Source organism: Emys orbicularis, chromosome 2 (genome assembly GCF_028017835.1).
Source record: "Emys orbicularis isolate rEmyOrb1 chromosome 2, rEmyOrb1.hap1, whole genome shotgun sequence".
NCBI lineage: Eukaryota > Metazoa > Chordata > Testudines > Emydidae > Emys > Emys orbicularis.
Genome location: NC_088684.1, coordinates 61,247,625 through 61,266,075, shown reverse-complemented (window position 1 = coordinate 61,266,075; position 18,451 = coordinate 61,247,625). Strand labels below are relative to the sequence as shown.

The following is an 18,451-nucleotide window of genomic DNA, read 5'->3' as shown; positions in this document are numbered from 1 at the left end:
CAGACCCCTTCCCTGCTTCCCTCCTTTACCACCTTCTTGGGCCACTAGTGGGGCCCTAAGAGCAGGGGCAAGGGGTGGTCTCTTAGCCTCCCACCAAGAAAAGTACAGGACCCACCATACTACATTGGCCATCTTGTCACACCTTCAAATTGCAGGCATTTAAAATATGATCATGTATATGGCTTAGCTCCCCTTCAGTGGGGCTTGAAATATGCTGATGGCTCTCCTACTTTTCTGGGGCTGGTTTCTTTTCCCTCCCCAAAATCAAAAATTAAATGGCAATATCCTCTTAACACCATCCATTTGTGGCACCAAAATGAGACCTTGTTCACAGTAAATTGTGTAGATCAGTGACCCTCTTTCTCATGGGTATTGAAATGGTTAACTAACAGCACTGGGCATCTGAGCTAACTTCCTTGAGATGAATGGGCATTTTACTGCTCTCAGCGCTATTGTTCCTGGCTCTCTGCTGACTCACCTCTGCATTGGTTACACTTGGTACACATTTTCTTCACAACCATAACCGCTAAAGACCTACTTTTTGTGCAAAAGAAAGCTGAGATTCTGGAGACTGATACTGTAGCTTCAGAGAGGTGCCAGCACAAACTGTAATCACATCCCAGCTGTTTGAATCCCATCCATGTCCATTCAAATCATCTTAGCATCTCTGCTAAGACTACCAAGCTCAGTGCAAATATTAGTCTACTATCCACAGGATGGAAACCACTAACTTATTTCAGATAAAGTTTCATTTCTCGCTCTCTCGCTTGCTCTTTTGTAGTAACATCCTTGTAGAGATGGCTGCTGGGTCTTTAAACAAACCGATTAGACAATTATAAAGAGATTTTTTGCATAATATTTGTTGTCTTGCATCCCACTTTAAAAACAAATTCCAAAATTGAAATAATTGGTATGAAGTTTGTCTTCTTAAGCAAAACATTGTCATTAATCAGCTTACCTCTTTTGTCCAAAATAACCATCGTTAGGGTTGAACATGATTTACTTTTATTTGTAGGGGACATAAAGGAACAAAGCCCAGTAATGCAATGCTCTGATCAAACACGTAGTAGAAAAACAGACTCTATGCCAAAGAGATTTACAGTTTAAGTTTACAACAAGATGGGAGATGGATGAGGCAAACAAATGGGGTGGTGACTGAGTGAATGGGTAACAATAAAATGAGCATCTTTTTCACAGCAGGCTGTAATCTCAGCTCACCACTTGCCTAGCCACTAAACTGAGAGCAAGGTCCTTTGAAAATGACAACTGAGAAAATGAGCAGATGCCTTCTGTGAAATAATTATTGATGCAAATCACTGAGGGAAACTACATTCCATCATTGAGATATTTGCCAAAAGATCTGTCCTCAAGCAGCATGTTCACTTTCACTACCACTGTTGCCGGTTTCCTAGCTGATGTTATCAAAGAGCACCTCCCATGTGTTTGTTCCCTGCCTAAGGTGAAATGATGCAGTGTGTATATGATGTGTGTGTGTGTGTGGTTGTTGGTTTTTTTTTTTTTTTTTTTTTTGTAAACTGGGTAAATCCTATTTGACTTGTCTAAACCTTAAGAGGGGGAGGACATTTCACACAAAGAGACAATTGTTCAGGTCCTCTTATAGTATTTATATTACTCAAAGCTGTGATTAATATTAAACTTTAAGGTTGCTGCAGAATTTGTCCTATCAGAGGACAGCTGCCTTCCACATGGCTAAAGGAATATGATTTAGAAAACTATAAAATGAATTTTTGGGAGAAAGTGTGCAGTAGACTTTCCACTAAAGAATAACATGTAGCAATACACTACACAATGTCAAAACCAGGCCTCCAGTGGCAGTGCTTATTTTCGTTAATAGGTTGGGTGCTAAAGCAAAATTCAATAAATAATAAACTCCATGCATTTATTTGAATGTCCAGTTAACGTAGGCACATGAAAACATAATTGATTCCTCTGTCATACACTGCAATGCATGTGCAGAATGAATTTATTTCCATGTGCAATCATGTCAATACATAAAGGTGCAGAGGCCTAGATAACATGCATACACTAGTGTACATTTGGTAGGATTGGTACAAACAATTAATGGCTGTGTGATCTGGGATTGCATTGAAGGACAGAAATTAGAGCTGCAGAGAGCTATTAAACCGTCTAGTCCAGTCTTCTGTCAAAGGACCTTATTCCCTATTATGTCCCTAAACAAATTACCCTGATTCAAAATTTCAAGGAAAAACAGACTTTACCCTCTAGATACTCCAGATATATAAACTGTCAAAAAAAAACTACAGTATGCATAAAAACAACCCAATTATGTAGTGATATCATTAGCTTTTATACAGTGAGTTTTTTTCATCCTTCCACGTTAAAGGAAAAGTGTACTGTTCCCTGTGCTTCCATTTCCAAAATGGAAGCACAGGGAACCTGGAAGACTTGACCAGGTTCACACAAATTTAGTGGTATAGCTAGGAAGAGAACACTGGTTTCTTAACTCCCAGTCCAGTACTCTATCCAATGGGCCACACTCCTGTGAGTTGGTGCTATTAAAAGCTAAGAATGCTGACAATAATTTTTAAAGGTTCCATCACAAACTCTTTCTCAGACATGGTTTTTCTCTATGCAATGTTAGCAATAATGAAAAGAGAGCTTCAAAGAACTAAAAACCCCACGGGCTATAGGAAAGCAAGTCTTGAATGTATCTGCTGGTGTTTATTGTATTTAATGCAAAGTTTCTTGTTTTTACAAGCAAGAAAACTCTACTAAAAGTGAGCATTTGACTGTTCCTCTTGGGCATTATGGCCCTGTCTTGCTCTGACATTCCTTGTGTAACATCTGGTACTTTACTGCACATAGTCTAAAGATAAATACCATACTTGCAATTTGATAAGTTTTAAAAACTACCCTCTTTTAGTTTGGCCATTTATTTAGGTATCTTTGCAAGCAGTAAAGTCCTTTTTACAACAGTGAATTTTAAAAATTCTTTCTTTGTTTCTCTGATGCTTGAGCTGTTTTTTGTCTCTGAACAAGTCATGTTTCCAAACAGGATAGATGAACTATTAATTGCTGAGTATATCTTGATAATTATTTCTTCTGCGGTGGTGCTGCCAAAGTGGGTCATCCTGGTAACATGCCTGTACTCCCCCCAGTTCGTACAATTTTTTGTCCATTTTTAACAGAGACACTGATCATTTAGCAATTTATCTGCCAATATTTCAGTAACGTTAGATAAACCTGAAAGCTGGTAAATGTTATCACTAATAGGATGAACCTTTTAAAATGCTGAATCTTGCTTGCCTTGATCACACATAATGTGACCATTTATCCTTGAAAACTGGGACTAGTTGTCAGGGCCTAGCCTAGTCAGGCTTACAAGAATATGTTTTTGTCTCATGTGTTTTGTTTTTTGATTGGAAACCTAAACATTTTCTGGGCATCTGAACTGGTGCCATTCACAGCAGGCCATGTGAGCAATGTGTGTGTCAGATTCAAAGAACTATTTTTTCATACACAGAAGCTAACGTACTTTCAGCATAGCTAACTGTCTTTAGATTAGGAAAAAATGATAAACAAAGAACAAATGTTTCACAGAGTTAGAGAGAGCACAGAGTTAGTTTCTCATTCTTTATGATCCTCCATCTTGAATTATTTCACAGCACGGCAAGAGAAGGGGAGACACTAGCTGTGCAGTGTGCCCCCTGCAGTTTTCCTACTGCAAGCCCTACCTACCTCCTCTTACCCAAGAATCCCACACATCTGGACTGTGGTCATGTCTAGACTATGGGGACTATACTGGCATAGCTACAGTGCTGTGGCAAGGCCGACATAATCCCATGGTGCAGATGCAGCCTACCCAGATGGAAGGGATTTTTCTATCACTGTAGGAACACTGCCTGCTTGAGCGACGATAGGTAGGTTGACGGAAGCATTCTCCTATCGATTTAGCTGTGTTTACGTAGGGGGTTAGCATTCCTATGGTGCTCAGAGCTATGGATTAAGTGTAGAGCGGGCTTAGGTGTTATCCTGGACTTCCCCATTCCTACACAGGAGTAACTTTTCTAGGGTTATGATCTTGCACATTCTTCTCATATTACACTAGTGCCTGGTGGCAGGTTTCATAGGCGTTTGTCCATTCTAGTAAAACAAAAAATGTGACATTTGGTCATCAGGGCTTCTAAAAAGTGGATGTTTCTCACCTGCCTCTCCAGTCTTCCTCCCCTCTTCTATAGGGAGATTAGGGCTCTATCCTACTCCTATGGAAACGATGGGACTCTTCTATTGACTTAAGTGGGAGGGGAATACTTTCTTTGTTTTGTTTTTAAAGTAGATTTGTGTCTTTAATGCTTTGGGGGAGAAAAATGAAGTAGCCATGATGTTTACATTTGAAATCCCATCTCTGGTACACAATTTTAGTAGGCACTCTACCTATTCCACACAATGTGTGCACAACACAAAGACTTCCTCTGTACTAAACTGTTGTATTGTCTTGTATCTGAAATGTGCCCTGCTACCTAGTTGTTACTTCAGCCATTTAACACCCAGGGACCACTCTGGTCATTAATGCTGTCCAATTCTCCTCTAAATCAAAACTGAAGACACACTAGTTTGCCCTTCTTTCTGAGTCATTTGTGTGGCACTGCTAACTGTTGTTAAAGTGCTGTGAGCTGTTTGTAATGCCTCTTGAAGTTTTGGTATAGCAAACTGTAAAAGCTGCTGCTGCAGAATAACTTTACTATTACAAACCATATGTACAGTGTGCATGTATTAGCTTTTATGTCAATAGTTTCACTTTGTAAAGCAATTTTTAGGATACAGTACACAGGAGAAATGTTTTGATGTGACAGATTCTATTTTTGTCATGCCCCCATTAAAAGTAACATTAGTCCTTCAAGTGTTCTAGAAGCTTTAGAAAAACAATACTGGAAGACATTATCAGCACATGTGCTATTCTTCTTGGGAAGCACCACGCAGTGCAACAGTATGCAGTAGTGCTGAATAACTTCACAATACAATATTCCTTTAAATAAATGTACTACTGGGGTCAGTTTCTCACTATGCCCCCTCCAGAGGATCCTGGTTCCTCAAATCATTCAATGTGTTGAGGGAAGACACTGGCAAAAGCAATGTGTTCAGCAGTGACCCTTACTTATGCTTCAGAAACGAGCATCAGGTGTTTCCACCATGCCTGCTACCGTATGTGAGCCTCGGCCATACCCCACCCCAACTGCTCAGGCAATTTTGCTTCTGTCAGATGGTGCAAAATGTCTGGTTTTCAGTTTAACAAAATGCAGCAAGGTTGCCTGCCTTCCTCCTTGTTTGGCAAACTCAGAAAGTGTATATATTAGAATGAATGGAACATATTATCCTCCCTCCGTTTTAGTGAGCTCTGCTGCCTGATCTGAGGGCGCTTTTCATTTTGAGTCCTAAGGCTCGCATCTCCTCAGGTGCTTTGGGATCTTTGGAGTGAGGGACAAAGTAATTATAGAGTCTTCTTTGGTGATGCTTCCTTTGAGAACTCTGCATACTTAAGCCCTGCTTCTGATCTCCTTTGCACCAGGATAAATTAGGAGGAACTCCATTGAAATCAATGGAGTTACACTGGTGTAACACCAATGTGAGATCAAACTCAGACCCTTGCACTCAGCTATGCTCAGTGAAGCCCTTTACTTTGGCAAAACTCCTACTGAAGTAAAGAATAAATTTGCCAGAATGAGGATTGCAGGACCAGGCTTAACTGTCTTCAGAATTCTGTTCATTACAGGCCTGCTCCTGCAGATCTGAGACCAGGAAAACTCCTACTGATTTCAGTGGGAGTTTTGCCTGCAGCAGGATTTCAGGACAGATTCTGATGTGTGCTTATACAGGTGTCTGCTCTCACTTTGGCAACGGTAGGCTTCTTTGGTCCGAAAGAAAAGGATGTAGGATTCACTGAAAATTGCTTTCTGAATGAAAATCAATATTGATAGGGGAAAAATTATAGGCTAATTGGAAGGGGAAGAGGAAAAAAATAATGGGGAGGGTTGTTTCTGGTGGGATAGGGGGTGTACACATGACTTACACTGCATGGGAAATTAACTGTCTATCTCCTGCCTGGCAGCAAAACAAAACGTGCTGTTAGAACAGAGCTAACTATATGCTTTCAGTTTCCAGTGCTTTCTGCATAGTCATAAATATTTTTGCTTACATTAATCTGTAACTATTTGACAGTTCACCAAACTATGACAACATATTGATTTTCCTTCCTTCTTTGCCTTTTCATTGTGTAGATATCATTAAACATATTAAATATTTAAAATTTTAATACAAAAAAGAATAGATTTTTTTTATATTCATAGATGTAATATTGTATAAGGGATGGGAGGGGGCAGGAAGTACATTATCTAGGTATAACTTCTGCAAAATGGGTATAATGAGATTTAACTCAGAAAAAATATTGAACGCATTATTTGTATTTATATAATACCTTTCACTGAGGATATCTATTACAAACTATAATTTCCTGCACTATGTGGTTCTAGGGCCTTGCCTACACTAGACCAATCAATCGGTTGTTCTGTACCATGTGAAATACAAATGATTGAGGATCCTGTTGGTACCCACCCGGAATTGGGGTAAGGTCTGCTCTGGCCTCCACATAATGGCTACCTTATGCTGATTGTGGTGGCTGTTGTTTGCCTGAAATTCTGACATCTATAAAAACTCGGTTCATGTTGATCGTGCAGTAGGATTTTATTTCACCACAGCTGGCCAGTATACCAAACGTATGGAAAAAGTGTAGAATTTTATTTCCCTCTCTTTCCATATGCCTGTGTCCCAAACCCCTTGATTTCTGCAAAGAAATTTGCTCATCCTTGGGCTCTCTTCTTCCCTTGCAGGATACAAGTAACAACCATTGTCTTCAGTGGGAATTATTCATATCTTGACAGGGAGAGACTTGGACATTAGATTTTTTTCAACACAAATTTATTTATATTACAGTAGGGCTCAGAATTATTCCCTTGCTAGGGGCTTGTGATAGGTGCTGTACAAACACACATGAAGATGTGGGGCAAAATTTTCAGTCACTATGTAATTTAGGAAAATGGGACTTAGGAACTTATGTCCAAGGTCTGGGGTATGGTTGCAAGGGCTTGACTTGGTTGTAACTGGTGCTAGTTGCTCTAGGGAAGGCCACAGCCTGCCCCCTATGAACCCTTCCTGCTGCTGCTATGGTTTTCCACAGAGGGAGAGTGGAGGCTGCTGGATTTGGTGCTAAGGGTGGATTCCTCAAGGTTGGGGGTTCTGAAAACAAGGGGTTTCTCCTTTTTAGATAATTTTAACTAAAAATCATCATAAGTGTCATGTACTTGTTTGTTCTTGCAAAAAAATGCATATTTAGTTGTGCTCAGTACCACGCATAGAAAGTTACATTTTTAAACTTATGTTCCTTTTTCATATATACTTATATACATGGGACATTTGAAGAGCAGTGGGATCTGATCTTATACTTCCTAAAGAACAATTCTTTGTGGAAGACCAAATGCTTTGGGACTTCCCTAACCTACCTGCATTGTATTCTGACCAGTTATGTAAATTACAGTACAAAGCAGGGAAAGCACAGCTAAAAATTCTCCAAAAGGTTGATCTAATCCAATATCTTTTTTAGTTAGAGAGGAAACATTCATGGATTAAGCATCACATTTGAAATGCCTAAACTTAAAGGAGCAAGACTTTCAAATTTTGGTAGTACTGATTCCACCTTTTATCCTTCAGGAGATAAACTGAATGCCAGGCGACTTACAATGTATGGGGATTTCAGATGATGAGGCATTAAAAAAATCAGAGCCATGTTGCTAGGAGTCAGAGTGGCCTAGAGCTCCCAGAACCATTCTGGATCCCAGAGATCCAGGCTGATCTCAGAAATCAGTGGGTTTTGAGGCCAGATTTCTAGAAGGGGATGCTTTAAGTACAGTGCAAGCCCTCTAGTTGTGCTCACAGTGTTCCATGATTTAGAAGTTGCCAAAGCCACAGTATGTATTGTGACAAAGTTCCTCTTCTATCTTGGTGGGTCCTGCGCTTATTGGCGGATTTGCTCGCCTCAGAGATTCACCATGTGGGTTGGGGAACAGCCCAGAGACCTTCCCCTCTGGGAGAACCCACAGTCCAGGTCAATTGGGAGGTTTGGGGGGAACCCAGGCCCACCCTCTACTCCGGGTTCCAGCCCAGGGCCCTGTGGACTGCAGCTGTCTATAGTGCTTCCTGTAACAGCTGCATGACAGCTACAACTCCCTGGGCTACTTCCCCATGGCCTTCTCCAAACACCTTCCTTATTCTCACCACAGGACCTTCCTCCTGGTGTCTGATAACACTTGTGCTCCTTAGTCCTCCAGCAGCACACCCTCTCGCTCTCAGCTCCTCACACTCCCACCACAAACTGAAGTGAGCTCCTTTTTAAAACCCAGGTGCCCTGATTAGCCTGCCTTAATTGATTCTAGAAGCTTCTTCTTAATTGGCTCCAGGTGTCCTAATTAGCCTGCCTGCCTTAACTGGTTCTAGCAGGTTCCTGATTACTCTAGTGCAGCCCCTGCTCTGGTCACTCAGGGAACAGAAAACTACTCATCCAGTGACCAGTATATTTGCCCTCTACCAGACTCCTGTACCCCACTGGTCTGGGTCTGTCACAGTATGTAGCTTGTATGTTTGTGTATAGCTGGTAAACATGGTTATTTGGGACAAAACTCAGCCACTGTGACTTCTTATGTTTTGTTTTAAACATAACAAAACAAACCACCCTACCCTCCCGTTTGCCCTCAAATTACAAAATTTGGAAAAAATGCCACAAAGGGAATTGTATGCTTCCCCTCCCACCTTGGACAACAGGATCTCCTCTCACGCCTTTTTCCATAAGAGGGAGGAATCCCCCAGCCATTGTGTGTAAAGCACCATGAGAATAGAGGCACTATACCATAGTATATAAATGTAATACTCATTAAACTATCTGAACTTTGACTTAATGTTCCTAATTTTGCTAGCTGCTGTTCATCTACAAGACATGGTTATGCATACCTGGAATAATTAATAACACCAATCTGAAATAAGCAAACTTCATGGAATGTGATGCACTATAGCCATGTCTATGCATGTCATATTTTTGGTTTTAAAGAGTTCTTCTCTTTCTTTTCAAGTTCTCCTACCTGTTGTCTGCCTCAGCATCATTTTTAGACTCTGTAGGTACCTAATTACTTATGAGTCTGAGAACATATGTCATGTAGCTAGCCAAGAAAATTGGCAATTATCAGTTGCAATGCAACTGGTATGTGTGATTGTCACTCTTTCTGGGCCTCGCACTTCTATTGAAATTAATGAACTCTAGTTATAACACCCAACACCCCAGTTGCAAATTGGGGTTAAAACCGCCAAATGCTTTAGTTGATGGATGAGTTTCCTCAGTTTTTCAGCCCATGCCTCCATTGGGTGGTTTGAGGCAGGATTGCTGGCACTCTTCTGAAAATAACTGTAGCAGAACTCCTCAGAGTAGCATGATGGGTTGGAAAGGTAGTGTCACAGCTGCTGCAGGAGGAGGGGGAATTTGCCCAAATGCTGCATAGCAAGTGGAGGGAATAGAGCTGAACTAGGAAAGATAGTGAACTGATTTTTTTGCAGAGGAAGTGGGATGTACCTTTGACTTAACAGGTCTTGACCCACTGACAGGAGCTGATTATTTTCTCAAGTGGCAGTGGCTATTAGAAAGTCCTTCTGTTCTTTGGCAGCAACAGCTGCTCCTCTCCTACACCTGTCTGCAACTCCATTCTGTTCCCTCCCTGTCTGTTTCCCCTGACACCTTTGAAAGTGTTAGGAAAAGGAGCACATGAGAATATCAGTAGCTGTAGATGTTCAGGTCAGAGTCCCACCTGAACATCTACAACTGCCTTCCTGCCTCTTGGTGCTGCTGCTTTGAGTTCTGCTACAGCCATCCCCAGAGTAGCACCAGTGCTCCTACCTCAAACTAAGTCTTTTTATTTTTAAAAAGAGGGTTTTTATCCTCAAGCCCCAATTACGGATTTGTTACATTTAAAGCTGTGCGTATCACCTAGATACTGCAATGATGACAGGATACTATATAGGTACCTGAATACTTTAGATTGATAAATTTCTTTAAAAGAAAGTGAGGGGTTGGGGGTGGCAGCATCCCTTTTTACAGTGATCAGAGAAAAACTGTCCTTTTCTTGATTGTTGTTCTTAAGAGCACATCACTAATCCCTGGCCTGTTGTTTTCTCTGGCTGCCAACAAGTTCAGTAATGATAGTCACACCTGCTCAATTGTTGCAATTCTGTATAGTTGTTTATAATCTGGAGTACAGAAAGGATCAGTGAAATAAAGCGATTCTGCCCAGGACCAAGACCTGTTGAGAGAGGCTTCAGAAGTGCAAGAGATACCTGGCACCTTAAAGGGATCTTTTCAATTTGAAAAATCATATTTGTCTGATTTTTTTTTTAACTTACTATTGTCACAAGTAACACCTATGGCTAGTATAAATGAAAGTAGAGGGGAAAATATTTTTCTAGTTTGTTTGCTCTGTGCATTTGACAGCACTTTGTGACTAGTAAATTTCACTGTGTTTGTTGCGTACACCCAGATCCTGTAAGCTTATCAGTATTGGGCTGACTTCTGTATGAAGCACCATATTCCTGGGTTTCGCTGTGTGAAGTAGTTTGCAGGATAGGGGCTATACGATGCAGATAGTTGTTTGTGTGGGTCTTTCAGAAAGCAACAGGAGAAAAAGTAAAAAAACAAACAAACAAAGAAACACTTAAGAAAATGTGCTTGTGAAACCACAACAATTAGCAGAGGGAGTTAGGGTCAGATATAATACCTAGGGTTGGGCATCTCACCATTCCAAAAATATCTGGTTAACTGACCAGTCAAATATTCATCGAGTAATGTAAAAATGGTCAATAGTTTTAAAGCACTAATTTATTTGAACAATAACATCAATAAGACTTGTGGTCTTCAATAGGCTTAGCCTTAGGCAGATACTTATGCCTAACTGAAAAACACAACTTACTTAAAATAATTCAGTTAACTCCATTTTATTGTGTTTCACATTTTTTGGAGTTCTAAAGAATGGTGCCATGATGTACTCAGAAAGGCGCACCGCCTACATGAGGGCATTCTCGCTGGAATATCTGACAATATTTGATTATGATAAAGCAATAATAGGCAGTTAATTGACATTATTTGACTTATCAATTGACTGGCTTGCCAAGCCTAATAGTACCTGAAACTACAACTTTCTCTTTTAATTGACTAAGTTTCAACTTGACTGTCTCATTTAAGCCTAGAAGATAGACAGACATTTTCAATATATTATAATGTATACAACTGGTGCTCATGAAAGGTGCCAGATTCACAGTACTGGGAAACTGAACTCCTCCCTAGTTATCTTCAAACAAATGCAGTATGGCCATAATGTAAAGACAATCACCTCTGTGGCCGAGGCCACAGAGAGCCATAAATCCTTCAATGAGCTCCATGTGGGTGGAACCCGGCAACCACACACAGCTTATTGTAGGATCCTGGGTTCAGAGGGGAATTCCGTCTCCCTTTCTATCCCTCTCTGATACTGCCGACAAGAGTGCTTGTTTTTTGGTGCCTGTACCCCAGGGACAATTGGCCTGAGACGGCAAAACAGCTGTCACATGTTAAGTACTTTCTGTCACTACTGGTGACCTAGAGGTGAAAGGCTTCATATCACGTTACCAGTTCCCATAGCCAGCCATTCCCTGGAGCCTAGGGTATGACTTTTAAACTTCAGTGAATGTGGTTTCAGCAATGGAATTAATGTGCCTAGTCTGACTGTTTTAATAGAATAAAAGTGTAATACAGTTCTTAATTCCAGGGTTACTTGTGCTGATTAAGAAATTTGCAGATCAGTTTTAATGAATTTTATACTGTCTGTGGAAAATACACCATTTTGCTTCTAGTGGTTCCTATGTTTAGCAATCACCCTATCTTTGGTTAGAAATTAATGGATGATGTTACCACATCTATGGATGATAACATTATTTTGGTTAAATACTGAATAAAGATCTATTCTACAACAAGTGTATCTGGCTGTGTAGATAGGCCCTTACTGAAAAGTCTAGCATAGTAAGAACTCCCAGGGCCCAATGGTGTTGCACAGTCTTTCATTGATATGTAGACTGTACTGTCCCTTTCTAACACAGAGATTACTCTTAAATGAGCAAAGGTCTAATATTAAATGTAAAAAATGACCAAAATCTGTTAAGCAAAATTAATCACTTTCCCAGGATGTTTTGGATTTGAGATTTTTTTTCATTCAGTAAGATTTAACTTTCTCTTAACCATTTCAGTGAGTTTCAGAAAACATGTATATTCACTTGTACAAGAAATGCAAACTTCCATTGGTTTAGAATAAAATGCAGCCTCCCTTTTTTTTTTTTTTTTTAAATCCTCTGTGTAAAAGGAAAGTTCTTGTTTCTAAATAGACTGGTCATATTCGTGCAATGCTACTGCTTTGGAGGTAGCATCCTTCATATTTAAGTGTGTGTGTGTGTATTACCAAAAAGAGAACTAGAGCATAATGAATTTAAGATCCAGTGTAAGCCAAAAAGTTAATAGGGGCGGGAGGAATAGCCAGATTCCTACCGCTAGCATGGCTAGATCTTACAGGAGAAAGAAAAAGGCGATCTGAGTATTTTGTGGGTGGTGGTTGTTTTAGTAAGTAGGGGTGTTTAACCGACCACCCTAACCCTTAAGGACAAGTCCAGGAGCTCATCCATCCCAGTGCAAACAGGAGGTGTGAGTAGTGCAAGGAGAGCTAGAAGCGGACTTACCCGGCATAGCGGTTGTTGTAGAGGTAGCTGTGCACTGGCACCCAGGTCTTTAGGAAGAGCAGACAAAGCGGCAGAAGAGCAGCTCTCCGGCCAGTGGGGGTCACCGGGAGGTTCATGGTGCTAGGAACCAGGGATGCAGTTAAGCGCCCCGCTGCAGCAGCCGCGCCGTGTCCAGGTGGCTGGCAGCTCCCATGCACACAAAGCAGCAACCCGCGCCGATCTCCTGGGGGGGAGGGGGAGGTGTCGCTGTTATGCACCAGTAGCTAAGCTGAAGAAGAAAGTTGCGGGTAGGCGGTTGCCTGTCTGCGACAGGAGCCTGGTTGGGCTGTGGCTGGGACCTGGGCACGGGCAGAGGGCAGGAGAGGGGCACCAGGCACGGGTGAGGTTGGCAGGCGCCGGCCCCACTATGCCGCTGGAGTCTGACCTTCAAGGGGAGGGGATGAGCAGCCACAGCTGGGGGAGGGGGGGTCAGAGCAAGAGGGAGGGCTGCGGCCAGGGGGGCTGGGCGATGGCCGGGGGCTGGTGCGCGGGGCGAACAGCTGCACCCGAAGTGTCCCCCGCTGACAGCCTCCCTCTGGAGAGCGAGGGGTTCCCTGGGATGTGACTGCGTGGTCCAGGGGCTCCCTCCCTCCCTCCACAGATCTAAACGGCCTCCATTCGGAGCGTGCCCCGGGGTGGTGCCGCCGAGGGATCTCGTGTCCCGCCCCAGCTACCGGGGAAAGGAGCGTTCCCGTGGCACAAGCTGACCCCGGCTTTCCCCTGGCATTTGACAGTTTCACTGGCACAGCCTCGTGCGGTGCACGCCCGGGCCAGGCAGGGTTAATCCCTGGGCACATGCTTTGGAAAGCTCCTGTAGGCACGCAGCGAGTCGATGGCATTTCAAAATGTTGCTGGGACTAGAGCTTCTTTCCCGGTGAGCAAAAGCATTTGGCATTTCGGTCAACGAACAACATGATCTGCTTTGTTAGGGCAACTGGGAAACCCACCAGCCGTGCTTTTATTCTGTGCCTAGCCTGTCAAAGCACCAGCCTAAAATAAATCGCCCCGAGACAGGAGTGATGTGTGGTGTTATGTTACTCCGGGACAGATCCAAACCATATACTTTAGGCAATACCATGTGTTTTATAACCGGGCATGCCTGACTGCCGGCTCCCCACACCTTACTCTGCTGGTGCACTGCTGGCACAAATGAATCCAGCAATGCTTGGCCCATAAAAGAGAGACGGTTAACACACGATAAGTGTCATTGCTGGAGATTATTTCAAGAGCTTGTTAGTCCTGGAGGGGAGTTGGATCAAAGATAAACTTCCATAAAATGTCAATAGTGGAGAAAGGTGATTAGAAGTGGTGAAGGAGAGAGAAAGATGCATTGGACAGTTGTAAGTGCTACCAGAATACTTGGACTTGAAAGGTGCTGGGGTCCAGGAGAGAAACTACAGTAATAACATTAATAGAACATAGCCAGTTTTAAAATAGTTTTAGTCCTTGAGTCTCCCTGCCAAATCTTTACCATTACACTTTCTATATTTTGAACTGGTTTTTATCTCCTTAGTTGCTGTGTGAAAGACCCATGCAAACAGGGGAAATTCAGGGAAAACAGTGGAAACTGTACACACAGGGCTATCAAATGTACAGCACAAGCAAAGAAAAAAGAGAGAAAAATATTTTCCCCTCAAATCTTTTTCAATTATAGAAATCTCAGAGGTTTCTTGCAAAAATATTAGGTAAAAAGTTCATTGTGAAATGTAACAAATTGATCGTGTCCCTTTATGCAAGTCAGTATAGAAATATTAAAGGAATCACAAAGTGCTTCAAAAATACTGACTCCCCACAGCTCTGAGGTCAGTAAGAGCTATAGGGGCTAAATAATAAAACCAGTCAAGATTTGTACATGAGAGAAACGCTGTTCAATTCCTGTTAATGTTTCATTGGGAAAGGGGGAACTTTTTGAAAAGAATTGTATTAAATCATGCACACTTTGTGCTCAGTGATTGAAAGGCAAGTTAACATTTTCCTTTGTGTCCTTCCATGGTGGCACTAAATCCGAGGCTAATCATATGATAGAAGTTAGAGATGAAAAAGACCTATTAGGTCATCTAGTCCATCTCTCTGCCAATGCAGGATTATTCCCTTTTGTGCATTTACTAGTGTTCATCCATTGAGCTGGCTGTAACAAAAAAGTATCCTAGCTCCTGCACAAAGGCTTAGCTTCATTTCTGATGTAACTCTTCTGTTTTCAACAGTTTTAGCAGTAGTGAATTTGTCCATTTGTGTGTGTTCTCTTACCTCTCAGCATGTGATATTGCATGCCTCTTGGCTACATTACTTTACATCTCCTACAGACAAATAGACACGTTTTCTTGCAAGTCTTTGCATTCATTTTGTAATAAATACACACAATTTTCTAATATGCTATTTGCATGTGGTACCAATAGGTAATGTAATTTATGCATAACCATTTTAATACAGTGTTACTTGATCATTTTATTGGGCCACATTTTGATTTGAAAAATCCCCATTCTGCTTATTAACTTTTGTATTGTAGTAGTGCCATAGACCTTAGGCAAGAGTGGTACCCCACTGTAGTAGATGTAGTAAAAACATACTCAAATACATGGTCTACTCCCCAAAGAGCTTACAGTCTATTTTGACAAATAGGGACAAATTCAGAGGTGATTTATATGGTGGTGTAAATTAAATCTCAGTAAATTGGGATATCTTGTATGCTGTGGGGCATGAAAGGACAATATTACAGCAAGAAAAAGTAACTCACTGTCTTACACCCTCCTGTTAGTCATTTTTCTTGCTACATCTCCTTCCCTTCCCTGTGCCACCCCCACAGAGTTTAAGTAATACACAAGTTTACCAAAGTGTAAGCAATATAACATGTTTGCTACTCTCATACCAAAACCTAGGCTTCTAGGGTGAAATCCTGACTCCACTGGAGTTTTGTTAATGACTTCACTGGGGCGGGGATTTCATCCCTAATGTTTATACTTTTGGAGGTATCTTTCTGCAGCACTCCCTGAAGTACAGTGGAAGAGGATATGACAGTTAAACTCCAAAGACAAATAACAGAGATGAAATAACACTATGGGAGAATGAACATTTAAAAATTACCCCCTAGTAGCTGTACACTGCAAAGGGTAATACAATCTTGCATGTTTAACATGTATTTAGAATGTATATCTTTCAGCATTGTGGGATAGCTGGGAGAAACCATGTAGCTGAAAAATAGCAAAAGTAGCCACAATAGTGGTGGTAGTGATGGAACTATGGATTCCCCAGGCTGAGTATATTCCTGTACTGCCTTCAGAGACTTACATCAGTTCAAAACCAAGTAGTGAAAACTGGAAGAGGGAGCAGCTTGGTGCTAACCAGGTCTCCTATCTTCAAACTGTCCCAGGGCTTGTCTACATGAGAAGGTGGCACCAATTTAACTAAATGTGTGATTTTTTTTCTCTTTTAAACCAAATTAGTCAAAACTGATGCAGAACAATGGATGGACACTCTTACTTGAGTTTAAACCAGGCTTGTTTAAATGGATTAGGAAACTGTTTGTTAAACTGAAATAAGGCACTCTTAAACTGAAATAAGAGAGTCCACAAAGGGGTTTTCACTGGCTTAACTACATTTCTTTAAAAAATTAAATTAACCAGTGCAATTTTGTTTTATAGACGAGGCTTTTGTTTCTGTTAAGAAAGACAAGGGGCCAAACAGTCCTTAGTGAGTGAGTGCAACTCCCAGTTACTTTAATGGAAAAAACTGTCCACATATTCTAGAGTTGAATTTAGCCCAAAGACCAAAAGGACACTACACAGGAATGTAAGGCCAGGGTTAGTGGGACTGGAGTCAGCTGACCTGTGTCACGGAACCCTGGGCTTGAGCATCTACACTGCATTTGAACCCTAGGTTAAGCATTTTCTGACCCATGCTCATAGGTGCGGGAACTAGGTGTGCAGGGTGCTGCCGCACCCCCTGCCCATGCCCTGGGCTCCACTCCTGACCCCGCCTGGGGTCCTGGCTGCCGGCCCAGCACTTACCCCCAGCTGTGGCTCTAGCCTCAGCCCCTTACCCCATCCGTGTTCCCCCCCTTCCCTGAGCCACAGCTCGGGGGGGGGGGGGAAGGGATGGGGAGCACAGACAGGGATAAAGGGGGGCACAAGGTGAAAAGTTTGGGGACCACTGCTTTAGTTTCCTTAGCTGGCTTTCAGCACCCCCACTACAAAAAGTGTTCCAGTGTCCCTGCCCTTGCTTGAACCTAGGGCTCTGGCATCCACACAGCAGTGCACAAACCTGAGTCAAAGCAAACATATCCTGAAGTGCTTAGCCCCTTCCCTCCCCCTCCAACCCTCAGTGTTGACACTCTAGCCCTAGGAACATGGTGCACTGTGGGGAAAACTCTACTTCCCCCTCCCCCCCCCGCCCATTTCCTAACTGTGGTGGTGCTATTGTTGGACTCAGGTGCCCATAAGGAGTATATGAATATCTAAGCAGCATAATTAGCTCCTTTGGTGGCTGTCTCAGTAGCACGATTGAAGTTTGAGAAACTTTAGAAACAAATGTTATGACAGTGTTCATCAGATACCCTGTGTGTAACTATGCTATGTCTGCACTGCAGTCTAGCTGGATCAAAGCTAGCTCAAGTAACAATAGCAGTGAAGCCACAGCTGCTCAGATTAGCTCTCCCCCCCAAGGGACCCTGGATACATGTTCGAGCAGCTGCATCCTGTGCTACCTCAGCTTCCCTGCAACTGTCACTTGAACTAGCTCAGATCAAAGTTGGCTCAGTTATGTCTACATGTGCTGCAGTTACACCTCTGGATTTGCAGTGTAGACATACCCTCGGCCTTACAAATTCTCTTCCTTAGAGTGCAGGCAAGCTTTTAGCCTTGGTGGGAATGCTGTGTTGTGGAGTTTTGTTTTGTTGATGCTGTTTCTGTGAAGGAGGTGTGGCATGCAGCAGGAGAGTTTGCTTTCTGTTTGCAGAGTCAGCAGAGTTGTTCCCTGGGTATTTGTGGTGCTGAGCGTTCAGAAAGAGGTTATTGCTCACGTGCCATTGTGACCACCTCTTTTCCATGAGTAGTGGACATATGTAAATTATCAAGTTGCAGTAAGACTATACCCAAACTCTGCATCATGGATTTCTCCTCCAATAAGAAGCAGACCCACAAGGCCCTGACATCTGCTACCATTCACAGAGGGTCCACGCCAATAAGGTTTCCCAGATGCAGTGTTAATATTTCCAGCCCAGTGGAAAGGCAATTTTTTCCAGCATTCAGGCATTTTTTCTAACCTTTCAATCCTAGTGAAAAAAAATCAAGCGTGAAAATACCAAAAGAATTGCAAGTGTTTCTTCCACTTCCCATTCAGATCATATGTGTTTATTGTTTGTTAACAATACTTTTAATATTTATAGCATTTTTTCTCCTGGGATCTGTAAGTGCTCTAAAATCACTAGGAAATTAGGCCTCGTCATCTTTGTGAAGTTAGTATATTTGCATCTCTTTCACAGAAGGGGAAACTGAGGCACAGGGACTTACCCAAGGTCAGACAAAGTCTTTGGAAGATACAAGAATAGAATCCATGTCTTTTGACAGTCCTACACTGAAACCACTGGACC

At 42.1% G+C, this 18,451-nt stretch overlaps 1 protein-coding gene across 1 annotated transcript in view; it reads right to left on the bottom strand.

Annotated features, from left to right (window-relative positions):
- CPA6 (carboxypeptidase A6) overlaps window positions 1-12,944 on the bottom strand; it is a 105,784-nt gene extending 92,840 nt beyond the window's left edge. Inside the window, exon 1 of the mRNA XM_065399337.1 lies at window positions 12,829-12,944. Within this exon, the coding sequence (XP_065255409.1) occupies window positions 12,829-12,944 (116 nt within the window). The remainder of the gene's footprint in view (window positions 1-12,828) is intronic.
- Window positions 12,945-18,451: the final 5,507 nt, after the last annotated feature.